Genomic DNA, 17,670 nt, shown 5'->3' on the forward strand with positions numbered 1-17,670 from the left:
AGAGAAAAAAATGTAAAGCTGTGTGAATGGATTAAAACTACTGCTGAAGATAGAAAACTAAAACGGCAGTGTCAACGGAAAATTAGATGGGTGCACGCTCGCTGCATAAACAGAAACGATGGCTTTGTTAGTCCCCGTTCGGACGTAGTCCGAAAACGGGGACTTATGTTTTGCCCTGTGTGCGTGCGTGCGTGCGTCCGTGATCACCTGTATCTCGAACATGCATGGACCGATTAAGTTCAAACTTCACTCATACATCACACATATGGGTCATATGCACATGCATTTTTTTCATGATCCGATTAACGATAGCCGAATAGCGGCCATTTTAAGGCCGAAAATGCATTGAAATCGCACATTTTCACCATTCCGAACCCGGATCTCAGTTATGCATGGACGGATTTTGTTCAAATTTGGTACATACATTAAACATAATAGGACCTTAATGCACGTCATTTTTTTCCCGGATCAAGTTCGAAATGGCCGACTGGCGGCCATTTTGTTTTAATAAATTCAGTTCTGGATCCGTATCCAAGACATGTCTGGATTGATCAAGTTCAAACTTCACACACACATGGTACATCATCCGCTTAACAATAGCTGAATGATGGCCATTTTAAGGCCGAAAATGCATCAAAATCACGTATTTTCACAATTCCGGAACCTGATCTCAGTCATGCATGGATGGATTTTGTTCAGATTTAGAACAATGTGTTGTACATATGCAGGTGCATTTCGGTCATGATCTGCTTTGAATGTATATATGTCACTCAAATATGAACGGAACGGGGACGTGTCATTGACAATGACTTGTTTATTTGGCCGCTGTCGACGAGCAACAGATTTCCTGTACTCACTTCCTCGTCTGATCACCGGCCCTCAACGGTCTCACGTATCGGTGTCGTCATCGGTTAAGTAGTTCATGGAGGTAAAACCCATGAGTAGTTGAAACTCTTTCGCGTTGATGCGAATATTTCAGCCTAATCGTCCCTTTCAAACCACTCGCCAGGTTGGTCATAATATGACCTAGACGTGCTTGCAATCTGTTGCGAGTCCGATGAAAAATTCTTGAAAAATAAATATAAATTGCGTAAACGAGGGGTGAACGCGAAAGTCCTGTAATTTTTCATCAGAATCACAACAGGCTGCAGGCAAGTCTAAACTATTTAGTAAATATGACCCTGAGTTGCAGATTTTTTTTTGCCTCATCTGTAATTGGCGTTTTTGCTTTCTTTCTTTTCATTGTCATTGCGTTAGTAAGATGGTGTTATTAAAATAGAATATAGACTTAGAAAATAAAACGATTTCTCGGACAAAGTCTTGACTGATAATAATGATGACAATGGACGTTAGATTAATATGCATTGTTTGCGACAGGAAGCTTGTCACCCGTTCTATCAGAATCGTCAACAACAGAGTATTACCGGTAGTATACATATACATGTTATAAACATTATGCAAATTTCAACGAAACGGTAGTAGTGTTAGCGTGTGAGCACTGGTCTTTCCGAAATTTCGAAAAGCTGGGATGATGAATCAAGGTACAAAGTAACCGTTTTATCAATTATTGGAAAATCAAGAAGAAAAAAAGAAAATTTCCCGTCCCGCTACATTAAGATCAATATGGACCACCGAAATTTGGCGTTCATTTAAAAAAAATAATAACATTCATACCACAAACCAACGCCGTTTGTGTTTACTTTTCACAACTGTTAGTGTTACAAAGTATTTCATTTCTGGTGGTTAAAATACCAGCTAATTGATCGTGGACCACAAGTTTTGAGTCCGTCAATGATCTAAACGAAGGCAGACGATTGCAAACAACTGCTGTCATGGCAAAACGTAGCACATCGTGAATAATTTTTGTTTCACTGCATGCAAATTATTTTCCTTGATGCAGACGTACAACATTCGTTGCAGAACGTGTGAAAAGTACTTCATACAAAAGTACATTTTTACCATTTAAAACTTTTTTTTTTTATAAGGCATGCGGTGAACATCGACCATTGAGATTCGCACTGTTCGATCAATCAACTAATAGGAAGCGTGCTTTTCGCAGAGTGACACTGCAATCCTGTCGCAGAGTGCAATAATCGACATTCGGCGAGTCGCACAATCGCGTAGCAGAGTTAGTTTTTAGACCCCTATACATACATGGAATGGCAGAATGTTTGCATTTCTAGTACATAAACAACTAGCAGTCAGCCATCTTGAATACATGTGTATATGTGTGATTTGATCTGGTTCCAGAGTGGCGGAATGTTTGCATTTCTAGTACATAAACGCCTAGCAGTCAGCCATCTTGAATACATGTGCATATGTGTGATTTGATCTGGTTCCAGAGTGGCGGAATGTTTGCATTTCTAGTACATAAACACCTAGCAGTCAGCCATCTTGAATACATGTGCATATGTGTGATTTGATCTGGTTCCAGAGTGGCGGAATGTTTGCATTTCTAGTACATAAACGCCTAGCAGTCAGCCATCTTGAATACATGTGCATATGTGTGATTTGATCTGGTTCCAGAGTGGCGGAATGTTTGCATTTCTAGTACATAAACACCTAGCAGTCAGCCATCTTGAATACATGTGTATATGTGTGATTTGATCTGGTTCCAGAGTGGCAGAATGTTTGCATTTCTAGTACATAAACGGCTAGCAGTCAGCCATCTTGAATACATGTGCATATGTGTGATTTGATCTGGTTCCAGAATGGCAGAATGTTTGCATTTCTAGTACATAAACAACTAGCAGTCAGCCATCTTGAATACATGTGCATATGTATGATTTGATCTGGTTCCAGAGTGGCGGAATGTTTGCATTTCTAGTACATAAACGCCTAGCAGTCAGCCATCTTGAATACATGTGCATATGTGTGATTTGATCTGGTTCCAGAGTGGCGGAATGTTTGCATTTCTAGTACATAAACACCTAGCAGTCAGCCATCTTGAATACATGTGTATATGTGTGATTTGATCTGGTTTCTGAATGGCAGAATGTTTGCATTTCTAGTACATAAACAACTAGCAGTCAGCCATCTTGAATACATGTGCATATGTGTGATTTGATCTGGTTCCTGAATGGCAGAATGTTTGCATTTCTAGTACATAAACGGCTAGCAGTCAGCCATCTTGAATACATGTGCATATGTGTGATTTGATCTGGTTCCAGAATGGCGGAATGTTTGCATTTCTAGTACATAAACGGCTAGCAGTCAGCCATCTTGAATACATGTGCATATGTGTGATTTGATCTGGTTCCAGAATGGCGGAATGTTTGCATTTCTAGTACATAAACGGCTAGCAGTCAGCCATCTTGAATACATGTGTATATGTGTGATTTGATCTGGTTCCAGAGTGGCGGAATGTTTGCATTTCTAGTACATAAACGCCTAGCAGTCAGCCATCTTGAATACATGTGCATATGTGTGATTTGATCTGGTTCCAGAGTGGCGGAATGTTTGCATTTCTAGTACATAAACACCTAGCAGTCAGCCATCTTGAATACATGTGTATATGTGTGATTTGATCTGGTTCCAGAGTGGCAGAATGTTTGCATTTCTAGTACATAAACGGCTAGCAGTCAGCCATCATGAATACATGTGCATATGTGTGATTTGATCTGGTTCCAGAATGGCAGAATGTTTGCATTTCTAGTACATAAACAACTAGCAGTCAGCCATCTTGAATACATGTGCATATGTATGATTTGATCTGGTTCCAGAGTGGCGGAATGTTTGCATTTCTAGTACATAAACGCCTAGCAGTCAGCCATCTTGAATACATGTGCATATGTGTGATTTGATCTGGTTCCAGAGTGGCGGAATGTTTGCATTTCTAGTACATAAACACCTAGCAGTCAGCCATCTTGAATACATGTGTATATGTGTGATTTGATCTGGTTCCTGAATGGCAGAATGTTTGCATTTCTAGTACATAAACAACTAGCAGTCAGCCATCTTGAATACATGTGCATATGTGTGATTTGATCTGGTTCCTGAATGGCAGAATGTTTGCATTTCTAGTACATAAACGGCTAGCAGTCAGCCATCTTGAATACATGTGCATATGTGTGATTTGATCTGGTTCCAGAATGGCGGAATGTTTGCATTTCTAGTACATAAACAACTAGCAGTCAGCCATCTTGAATACATGTGTATATGTGTGATTTGATCTGGTTCCTGAATGGCGGAATGTTTGCATTTCTAGTACATAAACGGCTAGCAGTCAGCCATCTTGAATACATGTGCATATGTGTGATTTGATCTGGTTCCTGAATGGCAGAATGTTTGCATTTCTAGTACATAAACGGCTAGCAGTCAGCCATCTTGAATACATGTGTATATGTGTGATTTGATCTGGTTCCAGAATGGCGGAATGTTTGCATTTCTAGTACATAAACGGCTAGCAGTCAGCCATCTTGAATACATGTGCATATGTGTGATTTGATCTGGTTCCAGAATGGCGGAATGTTTGCATTTCTAGTACATAAACGGCTAGCAGTCAGCCATCTTGAATACATGTGTATATGTGTGATTTGATCTGGTTCCTGAATGGCAGAATGTTTGCATTTCTAGTACATAAACGGCTAGCAGTCAGCCATCTTGAATACATGTGCATATGTGTGATTTGATCTGGTTCCAGAATGGCGGAATGTTTGCATTCCTAGTACATAAACGGCTAGCAGTCAGCCATCTTGAATACATGTGTATATGTGTGATTTGATCTGGTTCCTGAATGGCAGAATGTTTGCATTTCTAGTACATAAACGGCTAGCAGTCAGCCATCTTGAATACATGTGTATATGTGTGATTTGATCTGGTTCCTGAATGGCAGAATGTTTGCATTTCTAGTACATAAACGGCTAGCAGTCAGCCATCTTGAATACATGTGTATATGTGTGATTTGATCTGGTTCCAGAGTGGCAGAATGTTTGCATTTCTAGTACATAAACGGCTAACAGTCAGCCATCTTGAATACATGTGCATATGTGTGATTTGATCTGGTTCCAGAATGGCAGAATGTTTGCATTTCTAGTACATAAATGGCTAGCAGTCAGCCATCTTGAATACATGTGTATATGCGTGATTTGATCTGGTTCGAGAATGGCAGAATGTTTGCATTTCTAGTACATAAACAACTAGCAGTCAGCCATCTTGAATACATGTGCATATGTGTGATTTGATCTGGTTCCTGAATGGCAGAATGTCTGCATTTCTAGTACATAAACAACTAGCAGTCAGCCATCTTGAATACATGTGTATATGTGTGATTTGATCTGGTTCCAGAATGGCGGAATGTTTGCATTTCTAGTACATAAACACCTAGCAGTCAGCCATCTTGAATACATGTGCATATGTATGATTTGATCTGGTTCTAGAATGGCAGAATGTTTGCATTTCTAGTACATAAATGGCTAGCAGTCAGCCATCTTGAATACATGTGCATATGTGTGATTTGATCTGGTTCCTGAATGGCAGAATGTTTGCATTTCTAGTACATAAACAACTAACAGTCAGCCATCTTGAATACATGTGTATATGTGTGATTTGATCTGGTTCCTGAATGGCAGAATGTTTGCATTTCTAGTACATAAACAACTAGCAGTCAGCCATCTTGAATACATGTGCATATGTGTGATTTGATCTGGTTCCTGAATGGCAGAATGTTTGCATTTCTAGTACATAAACAACTAACAGTCAGCCATCTTGAATACATGTGTATATGTGTGATTTGATCTGGTTCCAGAATGGCGGAATGTTTGCATTTCTAGTACATAAACAACTAGCAGTCAGCCATCTTGAATACATGTGCATATGTGTGATTTGATCTGGTTCCTGAATGGCAGAATGTTTGCATTTCGAGTACATAAACAACTAGCAGTCAGCCATCTTGAATACATGTGCATATGTGTGATTTGATCTGGTTCCTGAATGGCAGAATGTTTGCATTTCTAGTACATAAACAACTAGCAGTCAGCCATCTTGAATACATGTGCATATGTGTGATTTGATCTGGTTCCTGAATGGCAGAATGTTTGCATTTCTAGTACATAAACGGCTAGCAGTCAGCCATCTTGAGTACATGTGCATATGTGTGATTTGATCTGGTTCCTGAATGGCGGAATGTTTGCATTTCTAGTACATAAACGGCTAGCAGTCAGCCATCTTGAATACATGTGCATATGTGTGATTTGATCTGGTTCCTGAATGGCAGAATGTTTGCATTTCTAGTACATAAACAACTAGCAGTCAGCCAACTTGAATACATGTGCATATGTGTGATTTGATCTGGTTCCAGAATGGCAGAATGTTTGCATTTCTAGTACATAAACGGCTAGCAGTCAGCCATCTTGAATACATGTGTATATGTGTGATTTGATCTGGTTCTAGAATGGCGGAATGTTTGCATTTCTAGTACATAAACAACTAGCAGTCAGCCATCTTGAATACATGTGCATATGTGTGATTTGATCTGGTTCCAGAGTGGCAGAATGTATGCATTTCTAGTACATAAACGGCTAGCAGTCAGCCATCTTGAATACATGTGCATATGTGTGATTTGATCTGGTTCCAGAGTGGCAGAATGTATGCATTTCTAGTACATAAACGGCTAACAGTCAGCCATCTTGAATACATGTGCATATGTGTGATTTGATCTGGTTCCAGAGTGGCGGAATGTTTGCATTTCTAGTACATAAACGGCTAGCAGTCAGCCATCTTGAATACATGTGTATATGTGTGATTTGATCTGGTTCCAGAGTGGCGGAATGTTTGCATTTCTAGTACATAAACGGCTAGCAGTCAGCCATCTTGAATACATGTGCATATGTGTGATTTGATCTGGTTCCTGAATGGCAGAATGTTTGCATTTCTAGTACATAAACACCTAGCAGTCAGCCATCTTGAATACATGTGCATATGTGTGATTTGATCTGGTTCCAGAATGGCGGAATGTTTGCATTTCTAGTACATAAACAACTAACAGTCAGCCATCTTGAATACATGTGTATATGTGTGATTTGATCTGGTTCCAGAATGGCAGAATGTTTGCATTTCTAGTACATAAACGGCTAGCAGTCAGCCATCTTGAATACATGTGCATATGTGTGATTTGATCTGGTTCCAGAATGGCGGAATGTTTGCATTTCTAGTACATAAACAACTAACAGTCAGCCATCTTGAATACATGTGTATATGTGTGATTTGATCTGGTTCCAGAATGGCAGAATGTTTGCATTTCTAGTACATAAACGGCTAGCAGTCAGCCATCTTGAATACATGTGCATATGTATGATTTGATGTGGTTCCAGAATGGCGGAATGTTTGCATTTCTAGTACATAAACAACTAACAGTCAGCCATCTTGAATACATGTGTATATGTGTGATTTGATCTGGTTCCAGAATGGCAGAATGTTTGCATTTCTAGTACATAAACGGCTAGCAGTCAGCCATCTTGAATACATGTGCATATGTGTGATTTGATCTGGTTCCAGAATGGCGGAATGTTTGCATTTCTAGTACATAAACAACTAACAGTCAGCCATCTTGAATACATGTGTATATGTGTGATTTGATCTGGTTCCAGAATGGCAGAATGTTTGCATTTCTAGTACATAAACGGCTAGCAGTCAGCCATCTTGAATACATGTGCATATGTGTGATTTGATCTGGTTCCAGAATGGCGGAATGTTTGCATTTCTAGTACATAAACGCCTAGCAGTCAGCCATCTTGAATACATGTGCATATGTGTGATTTGATCTGGTTCCAGAATGGCAGAATGTTTGCATTTCTAGTACATAAACGGCTAGCAGTCAGCCATCTTGAATACATGTGCATATGTGTGATTTGATCTGGTTCCAGAGTGGCAGAATGTTTGCATTTCTAGTACATAAACGGCTAGCAGTTAGCCATCTTGAATACATGTGCATATGTGTGATTTGATCTGGTTCCAGAGTGGCAGAATGTTTGCATTTCTAGTACATAAACGGCTAGCAGTCAGCCATCTTGAATACATGTGCATATGTGTGATTTGATCTGGTTCCAGAGTGGCAGAATGTTTGCATTTCTAGTACATAAACGGCTAGCAGTCAGCCATCTTGAATACATGTGCATATGTGTGATTTGATCTGGTTCCAGAATGGCGGAATGTTTGCATTTCTAGTACATAAACGCCTAGCAGTCAGCCATCTTGAATACATGTGCATATGTGTGATTTGATCTGGTTCCAGAATGGCGGAATGTTTGCATTTCTAGTACATAAACACCTAGCAGTCAGCCATCTTGAATACATGTGCATATGTGTGATTTGATCTGGTTCCAGAATGGCGGAATGTTTGCATTTCTAGTACATAAATACCTAGCAGTCAGCCATCTTGAATACATGTGCATATGTATTCCATGTAATCATTAAAGGCACATCAGGCATAAATATCATTCATGAAAAACAAAATAGCTACCAGTCTGCCATTCTGAATGAGATGTGTCAAACAAAATAAAGTACAATAAGGTCCCATGATGTGCTCTGTATAACAGGTTGAAGTATTAAGGTCTAAGCAAAATTTCCACCATTTTATGTTTATCAAGGAGCAAATAACAAAATGGTTTGTACAGGTATATAAGCTGTTAGTCTGTTAAAGTGAGTCCAAATAAAACAATATAAATTAATGACATGAAACATGCTGCTTTATAAAGTTTTGTACATGTATATGGTACATTTATAATGTTTACTTTCAGTATAATTACTTGAGGACCAATGAGATGTAAAACTGATAAGCTCCTCTCATCCACCATTACAGTGTTATGATGACATAAGTTACAAAAGTTGTATTATCTGTTAAATTATCTGTCTTTCAAGGGTGGTGCTTGTCGCGCCATGTCATGGTCGATATGGGACGCATAGGGACGTATATAACATGTGTAAAATACATTGCTTGTTTACAAAGGCAATTCAGGAATGCTCTGTGCAACAACCACTGCCCTTTAACATATGGTCAAAGAATCAGGTATGATTCTTTAAACTCATCACCGGTATTCAGCATATTAATACTTACAGACTGGGTTAGATGAACACATGAAACATATCCCATCTATTATAGGCTTGGTAGAACCATGTGTTGGACACATCAATTCATTCCTAGTATAGTTAGTGATACAGTCTGCACAAAATATTTGACACCCACAGCCGACTGGATTGAATGCTGTAAGTATATGACAAACGTCACTATTTTGGATGTATTATCTGTCAGTGAGCAGCTTAATATGCGTGATGTCATGTATATTTCCATGCAGAGAACAAGCTTATAAACTTACAACGAGGATGCATTAAACACATACAACACTTGTTATCTTCCGATGGAGTGACAATTTGGATGTGATTCTCTGCAGCTAAATTCTAAAGACAAGATATAAATAATACATGTAAGAGATAATCACACATATTTAATCCTTCATGTTTGCAAAGGGATTATGGGATTACAACAGTTGTGTTCCTGTGCATTTGGACCTTAGTAACTTAGGACCAACCGGTCCGGTACCAAAATCTGTTGACCCAAACATGCTAGATAATACATGTGTATTTGTCACTATGGTATTCATTATTTTTCACAAATGTAGTTGAAACAATATAAGATCGGCTGAACAATAATTATGTCTGATTATAATGTTTATTAGGGAGCTGGTATTCAAGCCATCACAAAAATAGAACACAAATCGCTATTCATGTAAATGTCATTAAAACACAAAACAAATTGAAATAAATATGTTGGCTATTTTGAACCAAATAATGAAATGCATAGAAGTACTTTAAAATGAATGATGTATACGTGAATTTTGAATGTGATTGGTTGAGGCATGTCCAAAATACTATCAGTTCATTAACCAAATCTACTATTTATATGATCTATCTGTATATAGTTATTATCAGAAAATTGGCTGGTTTCTACAAAGTGACACATACTTCTAACTTTTCGCATATATCTGCAATTTTCGGCCTCTTGAGTCTCCTGGTGTTTAATAGACAGGACAGAATAAGTTTTGAGAACTCCAATGTCACCTTATTATTCTCATCAGATGCTGGCCATTCCTAATAAGATAAAGAATTTATTTACTATAATTGTTAAGTTAAGGTTATTCATATGTAAGTGAGTTAAGGTCATTCACATGTTAGTTAAGATCATTCGCATGTTAGTTAAGGTCATTCATATGTAATCGAGTTAAGGTCATTCACATGTTAGTTAAGGTCATTCATATGTATGTGAGTTAAAGTCATTCACATGTAAGTGAGTTAAGGTCATTCATATGTAAGTGAGTTATGGTCATTCATATGTATGCAAGTTAAGGTCATTCATATGTGAGTGAGTTAAGGTCATTCATATGTATGTGAGTTAAGGTCATTCATATGTAAGTGAGTTAATGTCATTCACATGTTGAGGTCATTCATATGTATGCGAGTTAAGGTCATTCACATGTAAGTGGGTTTCGATCATTCACATGTAAGTGAGTTAAGGTCATTCATATGTAAGTGAGTTAATGTCAGTCATATGTGAGTGAGTAAAGATCATTCATATGTAAGTGAGTTAAGGTCATTCATATGTAAGTGAGTTAAGGTCATTCACATGTAAGTGAGTTAAGGTCATTCACATGAAAGTGAGTTAAGGTCATTCATGTGTAAGTGAGTTAAGGTCATTCACGTGTAAGTGAGTTAAGGTCATTCACGTGTAGGTGAGTTAAGGTTGTTCACGTGTAGGTTAGTTAAGGTCGTTCACGTGTAGGTGAGTTAAGGTCGTTCACGTGTAGGCGAGTTAAGGTTGTTCACGTGTAGGCGAGTTAAGGTCGTTCACGTGTATGCGAGTTATGGCCATTCACGTGTATGCGAGTTAAGGCCATTCACGTGTATGCGAGTTAAGGTCATTCACGTGTATGCGAGTTAAGGTCATTCATGTGTAAGTGAGTTAAGGTCATTCATATGTATCAGTCTGGTACAGAGGTTCAGTCTGGTCTGGGGAGAATATACTCATAATCACACTGCTAAGTGATCAGTCTTGTACAGAGGTTCAGTCTGGTCTGGGTAGAACATACTCATAATCACACTGCTAAGCGATCAGTCTGGTACAGAGGTTCAGTCTGGTCTGGGTAGAACACACTCATAATCATACTGCTAAGTGATCAGTCTAGTACAGAGGTTTAGTCTGGTCTGGGTAGAACACACACATAATCACACTGCTAAGTGATCAGTCTAGTACAGAGGTTCAGTCTGGTCTGGGCAGAACATACTCATAATCACACTGCTAAGTGATCAGTCTGGTACAGAGGTTCAGCCTGGTCTAGGTAGAACACACTCATAATCATACTGCTAAGTGATCAGTCTAGTACAGAAGTTCAGTCAGGTCTGGGTAGAACACACACATAATCACACTGCTAAGTGATCAGTCTAGTACAGAGGTTCAGTCTGGTCTGGGTAGAACACACACATAATCACACTGCTGAGTGATCAGTCTAGTACAGAGGTTCAGTCTGGTCTGGGTAGAACACACACATAATCTCATTGCCAAGTGATCAGTCTAGTACAGAGGTTCAGTTGTTTACACTTTCCACAGTACCAATATTAGCAGATGAATTGCAGTGCATATATATATACTTACTTTGTCAGCATACTTGCATAAATCATTTGCATCTTCACATTCATCCTCCCAAATTGTGTGAAAAAACTCTCCATTTTCGGAATCAAATTCCTCTGCCAGTGTACTCGTGAGTAATTCCATTAACACTGCAAATAATCACAAAGTAAGCTGATCAATATGCAACAAGCATTTTACAAAGTCCTGTTGGTTACTGAATCTTAAAGACCATTAGCATATGAATTCTGTTGTGTGTTATAAAGTAAGTAATAAGAGTTTTGGTGCTTGATATAGAGCAGAGTGAAACCCAGTATGTCATGGTATTTTTCACTATAGAGACACATGTAAGATGCATGTGATAATGAATGACATCATGTTTATAAGCAGAAAAACAACATAGCACAAATTAGTAGCATAGTTCCTATTCATATAATCATTTTGATTCATAAAATGACTAAAGCACATTAATTACTTTTGTTCAATCTCAAAATAACATAGCTATTTTAAAGCTTCAAGAATAGCACATACGGACAAATCATTCAACGTTGCAGTAATTGAGTGACCTGATACATGGATCGAGTCAGCCATCTTGAGTAAGCTTTACAAATCAAAGTGACATGCATCAATGTCAGTAATGGTTACTCTTTCCACCAAGTTTGATTTTATAGTTTTTGTTTTTAGAACAATCAGCAGTCAGCCTTCTTTTATCAAGAAAGAATATTATTTTATGTGTGCCATGATAGACAATCTAGGTATAAAGTTTGAAGTGAATCGCTCAAAGCATTTATGAGTTATAAGTCTAAAATAGAATTTGTCAAAAACAAAATGATCGGGGATAATAAGGTATTAAGTATGTGTGTGGTTTGAAGAGAATTGGCCAAGACGTGTCCAAGCTACAGATCCGAATAAATAGATTCACACACAGGGACTAAACTTCTGAACTTAATCCAAACAGGGACTTTAATAAATCACAATAAACTAGGGATATCCCAAATTTTTGAATTTCCATTTTCAAAGTGGCAGTTACAAGCATTTTCAATTTCTTTCTTGATGAGTTAAAAATACCTTTTCCGAGACTATATGTGTCACAAGCCTCATCATAGTAACCATCGGGTTTTCGAACCAAATCAGGATCTTGATAGCCTTTAGTACCACACAGAGATCTTTGATCTCCTGGAGAGGAAGTATAATTATAGGAAGGAAACATTCTATGAGATTGCATACACTAAAAAGTAATGAAAGAAGACAATAAAGTTGAGTTAAGAAAGAATTGTTTGTTTGCATCAGCAATTGTCCTAAATGTATTTAAAAATGATAAACTATTTTAACATCTTTGGTTGAAACATTTAGTTTGCAGTGTAGTAACCTTGTTAATTTTAACTGCCTTCACAATGTAAAAATCAAAGACAGTTTAGGAAAATGTGTAGTATTTATTTGTTCATCAAATTATAATGTCTAACAATATCTGAATTTTATTTTTTATTACTACTAATATTTTATATTTTTTTGCTTACTTATTGTTTTATTTGTTATTGATGTTTATTGTTTTGTTTTTTTGTATGTTTATTGACCATAGATAATGTAATTCAATGCATTATTTCGTGCCAAATAAAATATACTATACTATACTATGTGTGCTTGGTATACAGGAAAGTATAAGAGGCATATTTAAAATTAAATCAAAATGAAGATTAGCCTTTCAAACAAAAAGCTTGACAACTAATATTGGTCTTTTATGTACAGTGTACTCACAGAAAAAAAAATTGATTTAAAATCTGTGGTTTTCAGTCTAATTTATTCAATTTAAATGTGATTTTTTTTTGAGATATCAGAAATTGGCTAATAAAAATTAGACAGTCATTATGCATGGTTTTTAACATTAAACTAATCACAACGATGGATTACCCTAGACATTCTTGTACCAAATCTCAATGAAATCTAATGATTATGCATATTAGTATATTAGTATGCTAGAATTTCAATCCAAAACTAATCAGGTCTTTAGCATTGTCCTCAAGCACACATATATACTATTGAAATACAATAATTAGTTTTTGACATACAAGTGGAAATTGTTAATTATGATGCAAATTGGTCAACTAATATGCAAAAATTTCAACCTAAACTAAATGCATCTGTGCATGTAAAACCACACCTGTCATTGACAGAACAATGTAACATCATACCTGTCATTGATATGTAACAATGTAACATATCTGTCATTGATATGTAACAATGTAACATCATACCTGTCATTGATATGTAACAATGTAGCATCATACGTGTCATTGATATGTAATAATGTAACATCATACCTGTCATTGATATGTAACAATGTAGCATCATACCTGTCATTGATATGTAACATCATACCTGTCATTGATGTAACAATGTGACATCATACCTGTCATTGATGTGTCAATGTAACATCATACCTGTCATTGATGTAACAATGTAACATCATACCTGTTATTGATGTAACAATGTGACATCATACCTGTCATTGATGTAACAATGTGACATCATACCTGTCATTGATATGTAACAATGTAACATCATACCTGTCATTGATATGTAGCAATGTAAAATCATACCTGTCATTGATATGTAACAATGTAAAATCATACCTGTCATTGATATGAACAATGTAACATCATACCTGTCATTGATATGTAACAATGTAACATCATACCTGTCATTGATATGTAACAATGTAAAATCATACCTGTCATTGATATGTAACAATGTAACATCATACCTGTCATTGATATGTAACAATGTAAAATCATACCTGTCATTGATATGTAACAATGTGACATCATACCTGTCATTGATATGTAACAATGTAACATCATACCTGTCATTGATATGTAACAATGTAACATCATACCTGTCATTGATGTAACAATGTAACACCATACCTGTCATTGATGTGTAACAATGTGACATCATACCAGTCATTGATATGTAACAATGTAACATCATACCTGTCATTGATATGTAACAATGTAACATCATACCTGTCATTGATGTAACAATGTAACACCATACCTGTCATTGATGTGTAACAATGTGACATCATACCAGTCATTGATATGTAACAATGTAACATCATACCTGCCATTGATATGTAACAATGTAACATCATACCTGTCATTGATATGTAACAATGTAACATCATACCAGTCATTGATGTAACAATGTAACACCATACCTGTCATTGATATGTAACAATGTGACATCATACCTGTCATTGATATGTAACAATGTAACATCATACCTGTCATTGATATGTAACAATGTAAAATCATACCTGCCATTGATATGTAACAATGTGACATCATACCTGTCATTGATATGTAACAATGTGACATCATACCTGTCATTGATATGTTACAATGTGACATCATACCTGTCATTGATATGTAACAATGTAACATCATACCTGTCATTGATATGTAACAATGTAAAATCATACCTGCCATTGATATGTAACAATGTGACATCATACCTGTCATTGATATGTAACAATGTGACATCATACCTGTCATTGATATGTAACATCATACCTGTCATTGATATGTAACAATGTAACATCATACCTGTCATTGATATGTAACAATGTAAAATCATACCTGCCATTGATATGTAACAATGTGACATCATACCTGTCATTGATATGTAACAATGTGACATCATACCTGTCATTGATATGTAACAATGTGACATCATACCTGTCATTGATATGTAACAATGTGACATCATACCTGTCATTGATATGTAACAATGTGACATCATACCTGTCATTGATATGTAACAATGTGACATCATACCTGCCATTGATATGTAACAATGTGACATCATACCTGTCATTGATATGTAACAATGTGACATCATACCTGTCATTGATATGTAACATCATACCTGTCATTGATATGTAACAATGTAACATCATACCTGTCATTGATATGTAACAATGTAAAATCATACCTGCCATTGATATGTAACAATGTGACATCATACCTGTCATTGATATGTAACAATGTGACATCATACCTGTCATTGATATGTAACAATGTGACATCATACCTGTCATTGATATGTAACAATGTGACATCATATCTGTCATTGATATGTAACAATGTGACATCATACCTGTCATTGATATGAAACAATGTGACATCATACCTGTCATTGACTTGTATTTCTTATCTTTAGGTATCTCTCTTGTTAAACCAGTGTCACCTAAATAAGGCCACCAGTAACGGCTTAATAATATATTTGCTGACTTAATATCACGGTGAAATATTTTTTTCGTTCTTGAAAACAAAACAAAACAAATGATTGTCATTGTATTAAGTGTTAAAGATGTTCAATACTGTTTTACTGCGCATGATAGGGTGCACAATCTCAATGTTTTCAGGAAATGTTAGAATAAACATGAGTATGGTTTGTCACAGTTGCTACGTCATGAACTTTTCAAACTGGATATGGAAGTGTTTTCATGTGACAATTGCATAATATATTAGTATGGCACAAACTATTACCATGAATGAATACAATTTTTATTTGTAGAAAATGTTAGTTCTCAACTATCTGCATTAGTACCATACCCAGAATATTCTATTATTGCCTAATAGACAATGGCAATTTATTGTTTTATTGTAGCATGAATATACCCAAGGTGCTTATTAAGTTTTGTAATGACAATGCAGATATACCTACCTTAATTTTGTTGGTGTCAGAAGACATTTCACTGCTCTGCTAATACCAATGGCTATTTTCAGTCGTCTTTGCCAAGTCAATTCAGGATTATGCTTCTTTATTTGCTGTGCTAAGTCTCTGTTCTCCATACTAGGATATACAATACACTTCTCTTCCCTTCAATATGTCAAGTATAGGTGTGTATTAATACTTCAGTTGGGTTTCTTAGCATAACAATTATTAATTTATCAATTTATATTGATTACTCACATGTTTGATAGCAATATTTAAACAATGAGGAATTACAAATAGTGCGATATGAAACACAAATTGCAAGATGACTAGAAAATTAAAAACAGATATTCTGAGAAATACTACATACAAATAAGTGAGTTTCTGAAAATTGTTTATTAGATTTTTCTCTTGGGCTGTTTTTGATGCCATGCTAAACTTGCTGACATGTATTATTGTTTTTTATTTAATTTTCATCTTGGACTGTTTTTGATGCCATGCTAGAAAATTGCTTACAAATATTATTGTTTTTTTTGTCAATAAAAAAGATGAAAATTGCAAACATAAGAAGTAGTTTTAAAAAAAACTGTTCTCTACGAAGTTTGAGTTGCTAATAACATTCTTGAGCGATGATTTGCATATCACGTGGCCATTTTGCATGGAACATGATACACGCCCTGAAGTGCAGAACAAACTAATTTCCATCAAACTGGGCAATGAAACCATTGCTGCCAGTCACTGAGTTTTATGTAGCCTCAATGATAATAAAAATATAGCAATGAAGCAAACAGTCCAGAAATAGATCCTAGTGTATGTTACATGTCAATGAAATTTTTGAATATGCCGTTCATTTCAGTTTACACAGTTGAACCTTTCCAAATATCTTTATACTTTATCACTGTACATAGTTATCTAAGATGCAAACCCAATATATTTTAAATCTTTGTCTATAGTAATATCTTGTAAGTGCCTTTAGTGTTAAACATCATTGCAATTTTTAAATTAATTCAAATAAATTAAATTGGCATTTTTCTTTTAAATAAATTAAACTATGAAACGTTTTTTTCCAAACAGTATACATGTACACATACCAAGTACAGTAAAATACCTTATTTTGGCTCAGAATTAAATTTTGCTATTTCTGCTGAAGGGATGATTCAGTGAAAATAAAATCCAGTGAATATACATTTTTTTCCATATTCTACATTCAACAGAGAAAATAAATTGCATAAAATATACCAAACAAGCAGCCTGTCGACTGAGATAGCTCCGCTGTTAGCAATGCACATTTCAATTAAAGAACAGAAGATATCATCAGAAAATGAACAATATGTATA

General features: G+C 36.1%; 1 protein-coding gene across 1 annotated transcript in view; it reads right to left on the minus strand.

Annotated features, from left to right (window-relative positions):
- LOC102803662 (uncharacterized) overlaps window positions 1-17,670 on the minus strand; it is a 67,416-nt gene that overhangs the window by 12,033 nt on the left and 37,713 nt on the right. The window contains exons 11-17 of the mRNA XM_085500545.1: window positions 16,343-16,498; window positions 15,806-15,936; window positions 12,683-12,790; window positions 11,642-11,766; window positions 9,958-10,083; window positions 9,312-9,393; window positions 9,053-9,199 (exon numbers count right to left, since the gene is read on the minus strand). Coding sequence (XP_085356671.1) covers window positions 9,053-9,199; window positions 9,312-9,393; window positions 9,958-10,083; window positions 11,642-11,766; window positions 12,683-12,790; window positions 15,806-15,936; window positions 16,343-16,498 — 875 coding nt within the window. The remainder of the gene's footprint in view (window positions 1-9,052; window positions 9,200-9,311; window positions 9,394-9,957; window positions 10,084-11,641; window positions 11,767-12,682; window positions 12,791-15,805; window positions 15,937-16,342; window positions 16,499-17,670) is intronic.

The sequence above is a fragment of the Saccoglossus kowalevskii genome, chromosome 6 (assembly GCF_978046115.1).
Source record: "Saccoglossus kowalevskii chromosome 6, keSacKowa6.1, whole genome shotgun sequence".
NCBI classification, from domain to species: Eukaryota; Metazoa; Hemichordata; class Enteropneusta; family Harrimaniidae; genus Saccoglossus; species Saccoglossus kowalevskii.